General features: G+C 42.2%; 1 protein-coding gene across 1 annotated transcript; it reads left to right on the forward strand.

Moving 5' to 3' along the window:
- Positions 1–381: 381 nt before the first annotated feature.
- LOC142666244 (neuronal acetylcholine receptor subunit alpha-4-like) lies at positions 382–15,464 on the forward strand. The gene is made up of 5 exons (XM_075846233.1): positions 382–1,162; positions 9,433–9,584; positions 12,845–12,889; positions 14,204–14,313; positions 15,422–15,464. The coding sequence occupies exons 1-5, from the start codon at positions 1,102–1,104 to the stop codon at positions 15,462–15,464; spliced, it is 411 nt and encodes a 136-aa protein (XP_075702348.1). The 5' UTR covers positions 382–1,101.
- The last annotated feature ends 1,589 nt before the right edge of the window (positions 15,465–17,053 follow it).

Below are 17,053 nucleotides of genomic sequence, written 5' to 3' on the forward strand. Positions count from 1 at the left end.
GCTTATTTGCAAGCAACAAGTGAAATTATTGTAGAGAAATAATCTACTGGGAGGTAAAAACAATAAAATCTCCACCACATGTCTGTACAGATCTCCAGAGCCCCCTAGATTATTGGGCTGATCAGTTTTATCTGCTGAATTCCCTGGAGTCCTCTGCTCAGCTCTGATGTTAAACTGAAGCCTTTGATCGGGTACATGTACACACAACACGGAGGATGATCATTGGTGTGTCTGGCTGGGAATCTAAAGAGTTAATAGTCTGGGCACATGCCAATTTGCACTATTTAATGGGCCATAATGAGGGAATGTAATGCCTATCGCAATGTCTCTTCTTTCTATCCCATCAGCTGGACCCTTCCTTGACAACCCTCAACCTGGCAGCCAGTGTGATCTGCACATTCAGTGATTGCTAATTTACTGCTTGCCTCCTGCCTGCCACACTTCCCTATCACTGCCTGTCATGTCTGCTTGCCTGCTGGAATAAAATGTGTCCTGCATCATAAATCAGCCAGTCTGTTATCAGGCCCCTCATTGCTGGGGGGCACCAATATCCTTTAATAAAGGGCTAATGCAATTACAGTGTCCATTCAGTCTAGTCCTAATGTGATTAGACCTAATGTACTTTAATTATATATAATATGCCCATGTTGTGTGTGGGACTGGCATCCACAGGAGGAGGGAGAGCGTGGAGGAGATGGCCTCTTGGTATTTCTGTCTCATGCCACCTCAGAGTCCTACACACCTCTCCCTACCCAGTGCCCGAGGTGGGCAGGTCTTAGATTAACAGGAGTAGACTGCCCCTTCTCTGCCAGACACCGCTCTGAACAGAGCACCAAGGAGCAAGCATCTCTGAAACCCATCACTTCCATTGCAGTAACTCTGAGGACACTCATAAGGAGGAGAATGTGAGATGAGGAGTGTTGAGGAGACTGGAAGGCTCAGGTGACATCAGCATATGGAGCAAAGGGTCAGTTCCAGGAAGGTCCTCTTACATAGTGACTGGAGAAGGTGATGGTCCTCTAGTGGAGAAGACTCCAGGACTACCTGCAGGTGTGAAGAACTGCTCCTCATAGGGAACCCTTGGTCTTTTAGTCCAGTATCATGAATTTCCGAGGTTCTTCTGCTGCTCTTCTCCTGTTGCCTTGTTTCCTCCTATCTCCAGGTAAGTCTAAGTTCTTTCTTAAAACTCTAACGCAATATTTAATTCCTCTACTGCCAGGAGGGCATCAGCGCTCTCCGATCACTGGGATACAATGTATGTCTCATAAGACAATGTAGACTGAATTGAAGGATGTGGGTGATCACACATCAAGGAGCATCTGACAGGTCATCAAGCCCGAATATGACCGGTCATATATGCAATGAAAAACACTCTTCTGTAATTGCCTTGTCCATGCATTGCTTTTAATACAGTCCTTGTGTCCTTCTGGAGCTCAGATAGTTTACAGGGTAAAAGCGCTTCAGGACCATGGACAGCTTCTAAGTGTGGCCATAGGGACTGTTGGCAGAGATAGTTATGGACTGCGGAGACTTGTAAGATAGTTACACTGCTTTGTTGTGCACTCTACTAGATCAAAGTCCAGTGACTGTTATCTAAAGTCAATTTGCCTCAGTCCATGTTGTGAACAGTCCCTTTGGCTGCACTTAGGAGCTGTCCATAGTGCTGAAGGGACTAAGTCGTATAAGACCGTTCTGCTTCTTGTCCATTGCTGCTATCTTGTACGTTCTCCTATATCAAGAGTCAGTCCGTATAAATCTCTGTGAACAGTTCCTTCGGCCGCACTTAGGAGCTGTCCATGGTGCTGAAGGGACCGCCGCGTCCTAAAGAACAAGAGGCTAAGCCGTGGAGAACCGTTCTAATGTCATCTTCTGCACTTTACGCTTTGTCACTTGTTCTGGGAAAGGCTCTGCTCTTCCTTCAGCACCATAAGGAGCTTCTAAATGCAGCCAAAGGGACTGTTGACTGAGGGACTTACAGGGACTAAAGCAAACTGACTTTTAGATGCGAGACTAACTGGACTTTAATGATATAATAGGAATGGATAATCAGCATAACTATCTTTTATGAGGCTTGTTCCTTAAGACACTGCTGACTCTTCAGCACCAGGGACAGCTCCTTAGCGCCGTCAAAGGGACTGTTCACAGAGATTGACATGGACTGAAGCCAACTGACATGTAGATTACAGTAACTGGATTTTCAAGAAAATAGCAATGGGCAAGTAGCATAACTGTCGCTTTAAGACGCTGCAGTCCCTTCAGCACCATGGACTGCTCCTTAGTTCAGTTAAAAGGACTGTTCACAGAGATTTACATTGATAATACAAGATAGCAGCAAAGGACAAGCAGTATAACTGGTCTTAATATTAATCACATGTTCTTTAAGACGCTGCAGTCCCTTCAGCACCAGGGACAGCTCCTAAGTGAGGGGGAATTCAAAGGTCCTGTTTTCTGAGATAGAGATTTCCATGGACTGAGGCTTCTAGATAAGTTGGAGAATTTTATGTACAAGATGCCAGCCAGTGGCTGATGTATATATGTAGGTACAATAACAGTCGTTTCAAACTTGTGGCATCCAGCAGTTGCAGAACTACAACTCTCAGCTGTCGGGGCATGTTTGGAGTTGCAGTTATAGTACTATAATATAAAAGTGATGCAATAAAATGTAGCAGATCCAATGCAATAAGGATATCTGATCATTCGTGAACGGGAGGGCTAAGCTATCCGCGTTGGGTGACTGGATCTTTGGCGCAACTATAAGTCCCAGCATGCTATATCAACAAGAAGCTGTCAGGATATGATGGGGGGGGGGGGGTTGTAGTCTTCTTGCACTTGAACTATAGAGCTATTGAGCACATTACTATAACATTGTGTAAATAGTTGCTGAGGTGTAGTGAGGAGCTGATGATTCAAGTATCCGTGTCGCACATTTCGAAGTGACCAATAGAATATTTACATCATATCTGCAATAGGATGTGAGAAAATTAGTTTCTGGCCGCACGAGTTGCCTCCAGGTGTAGCAGAGCTGAGTTAGTCACTCACTACAACTCACGGTGATATCCCAATGTGTTTTACGAGGTTTTACAAGAAAAACGACTGCGTAATCCTAATTCAGAGTCGTCGTAACTAAAGAAATGACGCAATCCCAAATGACAAATTTAGCTGTACTACATCTATATCCATTTACTAGATCTGTAAAGACAAAAGGCTACATGATAAAGCACAAAAAAGCAATGGCGTATAATCAACGGGGCTCACTGGGGGTCTCCAGCGTTCTTGGGAAACCCATTTATCCATTCAATGCATGGGGCTGGTTGTTGGCATGTTACCTGATTAGGTATAAGTGCGTGGAGACATGGGGAATGTAAACCTGGTGACCTGACCATACGATTCCATTTATCACAATTATGATTATATGTCCCGGTAATGTACAGATGTAGCAGAGCTGAGTTTGTGAAATAACTATGACTACAGGTAAACCTACAGCATTAATTTAAGCTAGATGACCAATTCAACTCTGCTACATCTGAGGAAAGGGTTAATATTGCTTGCTCATTGCTTGTTTGTTCCATGTTACCACCCTGTATCCTCCCTGATCTGACTGGGGGCTCGCTATACATATGTTTTATTTATCCCACCCACCCCCCCCCCCCTCCTCAGTTCTACATTTAAATCGTCATTTCCCTCAGGTTGTTGGTTTAATAAGGGATGATTATTTCTCATTTTCACCGGGCTCTGTGCCCCCGGGGGTGGCATGGGATGGAAAGCTGTGAGGTAACTCGGATATTGGCCTCCGCAAAAGCGTAACTTAGAACCAAGAAAGCAACCCCTGAGGACGTGAGACCCCCGTATGGACTGTCTGCTTGTTAACGACTGGGGACTCTTTACTAAATGGCGCAGGATGTTTATACCGTGCTGATATGTTCTGCAGTGCTTTACAGAGAATAGATTCATTCATAGCATTCCCTGCCCCAAAGGAGCTGACCATCTAATTTCATGCAAATACTAGGGTCAATTTCATTGGATTACAGTTAATTTATTCGAATCGTTTTGGAGGAAAGGATGTTCGTATGCTTTAGTTGACAACCATCTAACCTGACAACCTATAAACCTGCACACTTGGATCAGCCAATTGCATGTTCATTTGAATAGAGGGGAGATAAGCGGCTGCCAGAAACCTATGGCGGACACTTATCTCCTAGGGAAACTAGGAGAAATCCAACATGCCTAACCCTTCTCTCTCCCAATGTCTAATACCGAGGGAGTGCCGACCTGCCCCCGTCCACATTAGATTGTCGTCCAATCCCAGGTTCAGGTGACTTTCTAATGATGAAGGCAGTAGGGTCAGGCTTTTGTCCATCATGCTGGTTTCTTAACATACCACTCCTCTATGGTGTGTAGTCTGCAAAGAAAAGTGGTAAAATTCAAAACCCTACAGGCCTTACACAGTAGGTGGCTGGGAACACCGCTGATCAGGGAAAAAGTTGAAGCGGCTCCTGTCAGAGGTTGAAGCGGCTCCTGTCAGAGGTTGAACCCTACCAATCCTACCCTTATGGCATATCTTAGTGATCTCACATAACATTGTGATGGGAATTCCCCTTTAACGGTGACATCACCTGGGGTATATATGTCTGCGCTATCAGTGTGAGCTCTGACAATAGATGTTGGTGGTTGATGCGTTTTAATTCTTGAGATGTGTAACATTTCACAGCCTAATCGCATGAAACAAACAGAAGCCGTAATGTTTAATCAGCTTGTCACCTAAAACCGAGAAGTCCTAATTGCTTTATATTGCCAGCGACATATAGAAATGCAGAACATTTGGCAGAATACACCAGTAGAATAATTGTAGTGGGGGAGGAGGAGGCGGACGTCACGTTTATGAAATGAACAATAACCATTTATTCTGGATAATTAATGGTAAAAAAAAAATTGCCATGGTGTTGACCAGTCAATCGGAAGCGACTGACCGAATGGAAGACTTGAACCTGTCCAACCAATGGGAGAACTGCTGGCAGGAAGGTTTATGGGATGGCAGCTCTCACCCCCGATTCTCCCTATTAACTAGAGATGAGCAAATGTATTCACCAGACTTAAAATAAATACTAATGGGAAGACTAATCTCCCCAAAAATTATTTCATGTTTCGATGTAAAGGAACACAACACAAAACTAATGCACGGTGATATGAATGTTTTTATTCTTATTTTATTTTTACATTTATTATTATTATTATTATGTATTTTTTAATACTATCACTATTAATGATGATGATAATAATAATAGTGATATTATTAATAATAAATAATAGGGATGATAATAATAATACAAAAAATACATTAAAAATAAATAAAAAAATAATAAATATATATATATATTTGTTACTTTATTATCATTATCATCACTATTAATAGTGATGATGATACATAGTGATATTAATAATAAATAATAGTGATAATCTTATTAATAATAGGATGTTGTTGTTGTTGTTGTTATGATTTATTATTATTTGTCTAGAGACAGGGCTGTTTATCCAATAGAGAATTGTACCAACTCTCAGCTACGAGAAGTATTCGGAAGATCTAAATAAATAGATTTTTAATCTCTGGATGGAAACAATAATATTTCCATTCACTGACAACAAGCAGAGATCTCAAACTGTGAGGAATATAAACAAAGTATATCAGAAAGTTGCAGAACTTTTTCCATTATACAAGGATTCATCTTATTTATTTTTTTACACCACATTCTGGCATGGCTTTCCTGCATTATGTTGCTGACTGTTGTCGGTGGTGGCACTGCTGCATTGTTGGCATGTTTATGTTGGCATGGGAATTCACATTATGTATGGCACAGAACTCGCAGTACCCATTCACTCCTGCAGATATCTACCTTTTTCAAATTTCAAACCACCCTGCAAATTATCGACTTGTTCAGTCGGGTTTCATTCCTGCTGCTTTGATAATATCCTAACACCTGCTGCCCCCTGTACCCTCACACACCTGGGCACCTCGCACTCCGCTCTCCTGTCAGGCTTTCACTATACCTAATCATATATTTCTGCTTTTGTGACAATTTTTTTGCTGTACTTCAAAGGTTTTAAAACTTTGAAAAAGCTATTTGGAAATATAATGTTAACTGTAATTACTACACAGCCTTTTTTATTTATAGGTGGCGCTATTACAACACTGTATTTTTCTTCAATTATGCATGTCTTGTTACCATATTATTATAGCTGTTTTCTGCCTGACATTTGCTTCCATGGAAAGAATAGAAAGAGTTAGTATTGCTATCTCCCAGGGTGCACGTGGCAAAAATCTATACCAAACCCCCCCACCGTAAGCTATCACATACCATTTATAACCCTTTATATCTCTTAAATCGCAAAGTAGCTGTTGGCCTGTGTATACTTCAAAATTTTCCCCCCCTATAGCAGTGGTTTCTAATCTGTGGAAAGTTTCAGGCTGTCGGGCATGCTGGGAGTTGTAGTTCTGCCACTGCTGGAGAGCCACAGGTTGGAGACCGCTGCCCTATAGTTGCGCCATTTCTGAAAATAATGTGTGTCATAGTTAGGCTTTCATGCATGGTCTCAAGCACAAGCTGCCCCATATCTAGAAATTCATACATCTATTTGCCGGTGCATTGAAGGCGATCATTGGGGTCACCGCTTACATTCAAGGACATCAATAACTGGTGACCCGCTTTTCTCTTCTCACATGTAGAACGCGTCCGGCTATACACAGCCATATATTGGACGCTCGCAAAAGAATCTGTGATGTCCTTGACAGTGTTTGGTGCATTGTGTGATCTGTATAGAAAACGCAGTATCTCTAGTTGCTATGCAGAATTCACCCTGGCAACTGCATTATTAATGTCAATCTAAACAGATTCTTGTATGTATATCTATAGCAGACGGCTTATCCGATTCCTCCATAGGAAGACCTTTAACCCTGAACTGCTCTGTTCTTTTACTACGTTACATTGTAGCCTCAGTCTATGTTACACCCCACCGGAGGTCACACATATTCATACGACGATTCAAAGCACTTTTTGTTGGTGAAGTTTCAAGGACCGTGAACTTTGCGTTGACTCTGACGTATGTAGGGGATACACAGTGGAAGAATATCAATGACTGGATAGAAGAATTGAAAATGAACAGTCTTCTGTATATTTCCAGGGAGGCTTTGATTTTTGTTTCCCTCATCTTCCCTCCTGTGATTCTGGGAGGCTGGGCATAGGCTGTTTAGCTGGGAGGAAGCTTGCTGCATCAGTGACCTCCCTCCACTGCTCCATACAAACAAAGGTCAAACAAGACCTACATTAACTCTGAACTCTTGCTAAACCCAATCCAGTCTAAGGCCCTGTTCACACTGAGGTTTTTTTGGGCGCTGATTTTGACGTGGAAACTGTATCCGAATCGGCACCAAAAAACGGCCGAAATTTTCCCCCATAGAATTCAATGGGAGTCAGAGGTGGTTTTTTTTCGGGGGGTGGCTTTTAGCCGTTTGCGAGGGGGAAAAAAAAGCAGTGTGCCCTTTCTTGCTGCGGTTCCGCCTCTGACCTCCCATTGAAATCAATGCGGCGCTAGTTTCCAAGTGTTTGTCGCAGCATTTTTTGCCCCGATCCTTGCATTAGCTTCAATAGGCAGCTGGCAAAGAAAAAAAACCACTGCAAAAAAACGCAGGTTGAAGGAATTCTGAGGCAGATTTTTTTTCTGCCTTCAAAAACCTCTGTGTGAACAGGGCCTAACATGGAGAAGACAAGGAGGTGAAGGGCCTTATTCACAGAGTAGGATGTTGGAGTTAACTGCAGTCACATCTTAATTTTTCTGTTTGAGAGGTTTGTCTGCAGTAAAGATGTGGGGCAGCTAGTTCTTACCAGTTAAGGAAAGGTCATAGATTATGCATGTCCTTCCCTAGAGGCTGGCGAGCCACTTATACCTGCTATCGTTCCTGCCCTTTCTCCGAAAGTGCAATGATTTTTTTTCCTCCACAGGCCTATTATAAATGATAGTGTTAAATAATAATTACAGTATGTGTCTTATTGTGGGCGTACATCAGAAACAAAGGTTGCCTGTAATTCTACATATACTGATGTAGCAGAGCTGAGTTTATGCAGTCGCACCTCTAATTAGGATATCCTAATGGGTTAATTCTGTCTCACATGGTAGTAAATTCAATTTTTTTTTTTTTAATACACTGTGGTTGTCATGGTGTGTTGCGTATTTGCCACATTTTTTCCCACAGACCTCAATGAAGCAAATGTTTTGACATTGTAATCCTCGAGTCAAAACCAAATAAATAAAAGCGTAACCATAATTAAAAAATAAAATGAGTCGGGCCAGGGATAGTCATCGTCTTCTCCTGTATGACCCTGATCTCTATGTGGTCTTGCAACTTGAAAGTCATGATGAATCTGTTGACCCGATTTCTCCCCCCCTTCCCTCTTGAGTTGTACAAGAATTAAACTTTTTGGAAACGGCCATGGTAACCTTCCATTCCTCCTCTTGAAGGACAACCGGAAAGGCAACGGGAAAGATTTTGGAATCTCCTTTTTATGGTGCAGTTTTGTGAAATGTGTAGAGGTCGTCCAGAGCGTGGTCTAGAGAACTTCACTTCCGCGTGTTGTTTTTTTTTCCTTGGGTGAATAGTGGTCATCTTGAATTAGATAGAATACAATCCAACAATTTCACTATTTTTGGAATTTTTTCTCATACTAATGGCTAATAATTACTTGTTAAAGAGCTTGGTGGATGATTATTCTCTATGAAAGCTGTGATCATTTCTAGCTATGTCTGTTCTACAACAAATGTTGACTCATTGACCCAATTTTTTGTATTGCTTGAGTTAAACCCAAAAACAAAAACTAGAGCATTCCCCATTCTTTTTTTTTTTGTCTTCCATACAAATGATCATCCATACATCACCGACCTTCTATCTTGTGTTTTGGACAGAGTAAAGCTGGTGATATACATTAGATCAAAGTTGGCCAAACCCACCAATTTCGGCAGGATTGGTTGAAGGCTCAAGTACATTGGATTTCACCGTGCCGATTCTTCCCACAGCTGAGGTGCATTTGAAGGGGCGGTTGCGAGGCAAAGCTGTCAATTGCTGTGTCTGTCTCATGTTTATGGCCAGTAACTACTCCACTTTTCCTTGGCGATCGTTTTGATACATCTCCCCCTGTGCCATTTCCGAGAGTTGGTTAATATTCATGAGTAATGGTTAACCCACGTATCCTTTAGTATTTTTCAAGAAGGTCCTTCGACACCTCAATCGAAATATGACCATCCCAAGCAGTTGACAAAATCTTTTTGGGATTGATAGTATTTTGATCCCCAAAAATAGAATGGTCTTCAGAATTGCAGTTCATGTAGGCGCTTTTTTTTTTCTGAGGAACCTCAATCTCCTAGTGGTGTAATTGCGCTTTCTTTCAGCTCTGTGTCACATCGAGACCCGTGCTCATGCAGAGGAGCGATTGTTGAAAAAGCTTTTTATGGGTTACAACAAGTGGTCCCGTCCCGTGGCCAACATATCGGACGCAGTTCTTGTGCGGTTTGGTCTGTCCATTGCTCAGCTTATTGATGTGGTAAGTGACCTTGTTTTATTTTGGGGGGTGCGGGACCTTCTACTGTTTTGACCAAGCCAGCCACAGATATGTTATAATTGTTGGATGGATTGAAGATCTTCACCATCTCCCATTAGCATGCATGTCCTGCTCAGCTGCATTTGTCAATGCTGTAGAGATTAAGGGCTTCCAGACATCTCTGGATCTTCTTATCTCCTGAGAAACGATCGTATTGGACAGGAAAAATCCGACCTGTCAGATATTTTCTTGCTATGCATCATTCCTTACAGCCTACTGAGTATGATTGAGGGGTAGTGGAGATCCGAACGAGGCTTAGAAAGCTGTAGGAACGCAACCTTTGACATAGACCAGAATATTCCACCCCCCCACAGGCATTCATGCCTAAGGAACATGACAACCCTAGCTATTGAAAGGTCTCGTTTGAGATATTACTAAGGTTCCTATGTCAAGCGTTCCCTGATAGACTTGAGACCCTAAAAATTCCTGACTTGACATCACAAGTTACTTACTTAAAGGGGTCATCTTGTTCTGGAAAAACATTTTTAAATACTCTATTAACTCATAATGGCCTAATAAAGGGAAGAGTCCCTCATTAAGGACCTCCACAAATTAATTCGAGTAGCTATAAAGAGTGTCTCTTGCTTTGAAGGACCTGGATCATCCATATATTACATTGAACGCCCTAATAATTTCAATGTGAGCCATGCAATGCCTGTCTTGTCCTGTGGTGGTGCTGCAGTGGAATTGAACACTTGCTACTAAATTATCTTGCAGATTACAGCCGATCACTGAGATTTTCACTGTGTAGATGGTCAATTTTAGATAAGGGTCAAGGGCTAAACCCCATTACCATATGCCAGGGTGAGATACCACAAGGAAAGCTATGGTAGCCCCATACTTGAACAACTATATTCCGAATTAAAGGACTCGCTGTAATCTTCATGATAAAGATCTCAGCATTCTGTACATGTCAGAATATTGTTGTTTCCATCTTAATTAGTGTTTTTCTTGCTTTTATCATACTGGCATCTGTATCCGCTACTGGGAGATTAATTTATTCGAGACTTCCCTTTAATCTCCCCCTGCTCAATCCCACAACTTTGACTGATGCATAAATAAATATTTGGGCTCTTACAGATGTGATTTTTCCCCGGAGCCACAATTAGGATGTATTTATAATAATTAAACCGCTTGTTTTTCCTAATTAGTCAGGAGCTTACCCAGTTTTTAAGACTCGCAGGAGGCTTCTGGGGGATAAACAGGCGGTTGTAGAAGTCAATAAAACATCAGGGGAGATACGTAAAAATGTGCGAGAGATTAAGAAAGTCACGACGTATATGGCGACTATTCAGTTGTCACTTTTTGCAACTTTGATATTGTTGGTTGCCATGTGCAACGCCATCCCAACACCCTAGATCTATAATATAGATTGTCTTAAAGGGGAAGTCCACCTTCATTTATGTGGGTGGTCATTGGGAGGACTATTGGTTCCCAGTGGTATCAATGGTCGTTCCAAGGAAGGAGATTCTTTGACCATCACTGATAGGGTTCAGATGACCACTTTCATATGGGAAATCTGTGAGGGTCCCAACCCACCGACCACATCTATGGTCTTCATCAGGAGAACGGTCACATCACTCCATGATTGGTGAAGGGATGAATTAATCTACATCCTCAAATTCCATCATTTCTTTCCAAACCGTCCATTCTCATGTCCATGACGGTAACTGACTCCACTTTATTAAAATGTGGCCAATTTTTAAAGAGCATTTCCCCCAATAATTAGTAATGTGTGCTGAAAAGCTGGGTGACCACCAATATGGCCACCCTTATAGCTCCAACATGAGTGGTCATGGTCACCCATTCATTAAATAAAAAAAAATACCTGCATAAATCTAGAATTGATGTATCGCTGCATGCTAAAATATTTTCAAATAACCCACGCTTTCCGATCGGTAACTGCGTCCATATTGGCTGACCGTTCTTGGAATACCAGTGCACTGCACGCAGAAAGGCTGACGGCTAATATGGACACCATTAGAGACTGAATCAGCCATTCCAGTTCCTACCCAGCTTTTCCAAGTTCCTGAAAGTCAATGTTACGTTAAGTCATCCCCCCCGAACTGCGTGACTATGTTCTTGCCATTCTGGACAGTAGGAAAGTTGGGTGACTATAACACTGACTGGACAATTTCATGGGCTCCCTATGGTACAAAGTAACCGATTGCCGTCCCTAAGCATTTCTGCGTAACTTCCCGCGTTTTGCTGCCATGGCAGCTGTACCACCCACCCCCCCCAAAAAAAAAAATTTTCATTCTTGTAAATAGTAGTTGTTGTGTTTAGTAGCACGAAGCTGCCGCAATAATTGATGGTGGTTGAGATGAGTCACTAATGGTATTGTGGCCGCCTCTAGCGCTATGTATCATATGCCTCATCCGGATAATTATCTCCGGGCGTGCCTGGCACTTACAGAATGGGCTCAGTTATACTGCACACGGAGCAGCACTGGCAGAACAACCTCTCACTGCACCCAGTGTTTATGTAGCAGGTGGTGCCATGGCAAGAGCAGAAGAAAGGCTCCGCCTGGGGCGGGCATGATAAATGTATAGCAGAAATTGTCTGGCACCCTCTGTATTATTATATTGGGGGGGGGGGGTGTATGAGAAGGATTCAAATGCAGCAATGATATAAAGTCCTCAATATACAACAGATCTATAACCCAGCGCTCCACCTAGTGTAGAAACGCTGTCCCGCTGCTGGAATCTACAGGAATCCACTTTAATTTGAGGGGGAACCCAGCAGCAAGTGTTCAATTTCCCTGCAGCGCCTCCACAGGTGAAATAAAGCATTACACAGTTCTCACTATGGGATGTCCATATAAAGTATGAATGGTCTGGTACTGGGTCCTCCAGAGAGAGAGAGAGAGATGCTCTTTGTAGCTGCTTTCCACCTCCAACGCAGATATGAACAGAGCCTTAAATTTGGGAAACCCCTGACTATGGATTTCTAACAAAATCTTGACCCCCCCCCCCTCCCTATCCTTCAATATAAAACTGGAAGACTGCGAACAGCAGCAATACCAAGATAGATAAGCGGCACCATGTTCTGGAGATGGGTCGGTGGTCAGGAGCATGAGCGGATTAATATTACGTTGCGATTAGGGTCTTTGTGCCGTCGGTGTCAGTCCTGGTGTCTTTTGACATGTCAATGACCCGATCCCTTGTAGTAGTTTGTCACTGATCCATTTATGTTCTTTACAGGACGAGAAGAACCAGATGATGACGACTAATGTCTGGGTCAAACAGGTGAGTTACCGTAGGTGTCCTTAGATGTGTGGCGGTGATGGTCCTAAGAAGAACCTCCTGCAAGGATGATGAAACTCCCGACAACAGCGCTCTCCGTCATACAAGTCCTCCCTATGACACTGACGCTAGTCGTGTGGCGTAACCAGATAGAATAATTTATCTAGTATCACAAATACTATCACATTTACACAAAAAAATAATACGTAAAAACAGTCAGCAAGCTGCTGTTAACAGATCTGTTAGTCTGATGTGACTCTGTTTGATATTTTACTGTGGGTCTGATTGGCTTCTTAACAACATCCTACTGCTCATTAACAATGAATACCCAAAATGTAGGTTTTCAATAGCATTTTGCAGTGTAGAACATAAAAAAATATGGAAACCATCAACAAGCTGCTGTTGACGAAACTGTTATACTTACTATGTCTCTGTTTATGACATTGTGCTGTGAGTGAGCCATGGATCTAAACACCCTAATTAACTCCGCTTTTTTTAATGTATATATTATGAATACCTAAAACCTATGTAAATCCAATTATTTGGATGTTCACAGGTTAAGGAGTATTGTGTAATAATCATGAGATAATTGTCCAGGCTTTCCTGAGCGTGAACACAAGCATAAAAATTAAAAGCTATAGTAAGATCCATCAATGGCCTGCCTGTTGATGGTTTCCAGAAATCACATTTGATTCTAATATTCAAAAAACGCCAAAAAGGTAGTAAGAAAATATTACAAATATGCTAGATTTTACTCTGGAGTGAATGTCCGTCGATGGTGGAGCTGTATTATAACATAAATACTATTATATTATCCCCACAGCTAATTCAGATATCAAATTTGCTCTTGGCTCCTGTAGGGGGCGCTACATTATTAATTTCTACTGCATACCTCTCTATGGAAACAACCAGTATATCAATCTCTGGGACTTAATCGTAACATAATTCATTTTGGTTAACGTCACATGGTCCGGATTATCTGGGGCTCCCTCATATCCGTCGTTGGACCCCTTCAGGTGTCATGATCCATCTAATATTGACTTTTATTTAAATTCTGCCTGGTGATTATTCTAAAGACCTCCTTAAAGGGGTTGTTCAGAATTACAAAAGACATGGATGATTCTTCTAAAAATAGCGCCACCCCTGTCCACAGGTTGTGTGTGGTATTGCAGTTCAGCCCCAGTCAGACACAATCCATAGACCAGTGTGGCGCTGTTTCTCGAAGAAAGCAGCCATGTTTTCCCAATCATGTACGACCCCTTTTAAGACTGCTAGAAAATTGCCTTGTGAGCTGATGTTTGTGTTCCCCTCCTGCAGGAATGGCATGACTACAAGCTGCGCTGGGACCCCCTGGAGTATGAGAACGTCACATCAATCAGGATCCCCTCAGAGCTGATCTGGAGACCAGACATTGTCCTGTATAACAAGTAAGACCTCATTTATTATCTATTTTATAGGTTTAATGCAAATCTGATTTATTAGAGCCTTCTGTGTTATACCAGGGGGACCCCCACTGCTACCAGCCCGCCTGTTGTCCTACCACCAATGCAGCCATCCCAGAGATCAGATCCTCCCCGATCACATAGTGATGTCATGTCCTAGAAATATGCCATCACCTCTTCTGATGGGTCTACCCCTTTAACACGAGTGCTGGTGGAGCAGAACTGCAGGCCCCTCCATTCTCCGTTATTAATAGTTTAAGTTAGATTTCCTTTTAAAAGGTTTTCTGTGTCCTTATGACAACACTCCCTGCCCCTTTTTTGTTTTGACTTCATACTGTTTATTATTGGGACTTTCGCAACAAATCAGAATTCCCCTTTCAATTTTCTAGCACAGGTAAGAATGTGAAAAAAAAAATCTGCTTTGCTATGATCTGCAGCTGAGGCGTGTATTAGGAGGTTCTGCAGCAGCTGAGGCGTCTATTGTGAGATTCTGCAGCAGCTGAGGCGTGTATTGGCAGATTCTGCAGCAGCTGAGGCATGTATTGGGAGATTCTGCAGCAGCTGAGGCATGTATTGGGAGGTTCTGCAGCAGCTGAGGCGTGTATTGGGAGGTTCTAAAGCAGCACGGACGTTATACAAAAGTTTTTTTGTGTCTGAATCTATAGGAGGAGATAAGTAGTGCCTGTGTATTGCCGCTTATCTTTGTATAATTGTTAAGTTCCGAAATGATGGAAATTGTGATGTCAACATTCCAAAGTTTGTCATTTCTAAAATTCTTACATTAAAATGTCGTATAGAAGGAAATCTCCCCGTGTTACGGCAGCGCCGGTGCGTTTCATGTCATTTATTTCATCTGTCTGACATTTCATTTAAGAAACTCTTTATCTGAATGCCATTTACTGCTCGACAAACCTTGTGAATTTAGCAAAAAGTATAAGATTTCTGCAGGGGGAGTAGGACGTGGGCACGTGTGCTGTGTACTCTGTACGGAGGAACCAATATAAGATTTGCTGTGGACGCCACATGAAAAGCACAAGCTGGATTCTGCTTTATTACAATAATCTCTTATCCCTTTTTACCCATTTTTATGCAGTAAAGGCACGGAGGATAAACTGGATTATCTGGAAATGCTCTGAAAATAGAACAAGTATTTCCCTCAAAATTAAAGAGAAACTGTCAGTATTTTTCTTTAGATATTGCAAACGTAGGAGGGATTCAACAGTGGGTATTAAAGCCGGTATTATAGCTGCAATCACAATTCTTCCAGTTGTTTTTGGTAACAGTCGACAAGCTTGTTGTCAGACCTCTAACAGCTTATCTGAGCTTCTGTAAAGCAAGGAGGCAGTTATCATTACACCAGTCATCTGATGTCAGAAAAACGGACACATCCCAAAATGCAAATCACCAGAGAACGCAACATGATTGTCGGGAGATTTCAGGGCTGAAAGCCTGCAGAATAGTGAGTGCAGCTCTGGAGTAAAATACAGGATATTATTCAGGATCAGTACAGGATAAGTAATGTATGTACACAGTGACTCAACAAGCAGAATAGTGAGTGCAGCTCTGGAGTATAATACAGGATATAACTCAGGATCAGTAATGTATGTACACAGTGACTCTACCAGCAGAACAGTGAGTGCAGCTCTGGAGTAGTATATGTAACTCAGGATCAGTACAGGATATGTAATATATTATTTTTAGAAAGTTTCTTTACTTAAAATAGGGCTCTTTCTGTGTCTAGTCATGAGGATGGGCTACTTTACTGAATAAGTAAAGAGTCACGTGACCTCTCTGTGAGAACTCTTAGACCTTCAGCAGAACTCAAAGTATAGAAACAGAAATAGCAAACCAGGGCAACAAACTAGGGCCAGTGGGCAACCCATTTTTCATATGATTTCAAAATCCCTAGAGGCCTAGGTTGGTAAAATGGTTCATTGTAAATTCCTTGGTATTCTCAGGCATTAAAGGGGCCGCTTTTACATTCTGAGTTCGTCTAGGGCAGTTAAGGGGTCAATGATAAATTCAGGTTGCTCATGGGTGTGCCATCCTCGTGGAGAGGGTGCCTAGGAAATGAAGAGCTTTTGCAAATCCCCTAAAACCATCCCTGTTGCAAACTCAGAGGCATAAGTTAAAGCTCCTGGATCCCCATGAAAAATCTTATAAAGGGTCCCCAACTATCACGTGCCATGTATAATACTGGTGTCTTGTCATGTAGCACATTGGGCCCCCAAGGGTACGCTTAGCACAACCTCAATGATGGTGCCCACTAATGGACCTGCAAAAGTGGCCATTGCAATTTCCGCATTATTAGAGCAGTTTTGAGTTGACAGTTGGTCTGTCCAGGTGACCTGTTCATCGTTTTTAATTAAGCTTTATCCTTTCAAGTACTTTTACCTGCATTGCCAATTGCGCTTTCTCTGTGTCTTGGACATATTCCATATCTGCATAAATACACAAAGACCAGGCAAGGACAAAAATCCACAGCTCGCAAAGAGTCTCATTATTGTTCGTGGACAAGCAAGTTCCTAATGGGACTACGTTTTGTCTTTGCAGACCATTCCCATCGGAGGTTATGTCTTCTCCTAGTTATATAACCTGCCACTCTTTGGAAATACTAGGAAAGCGTTTTAAATGAGGTTCTTCTCCAGTCATTTAGATTCCACTGTAATTAACACGGAGAGACTGAAGTAGAGAATAGCGCTCCGGCAGCAAACATTTCTTGTGG

Source organism: Rhinoderma darwinii, chromosome 13 (assembly GCF_050947455.1).
Source record: "Rhinoderma darwinii isolate aRhiDar2 chromosome 13, aRhiDar2.hap1, whole genome shotgun sequence".
NCBI lineage: Eukaryota > Metazoa > Chordata > Amphibia > Anura > Rhinodermatidae > Rhinoderma > Rhinoderma darwinii.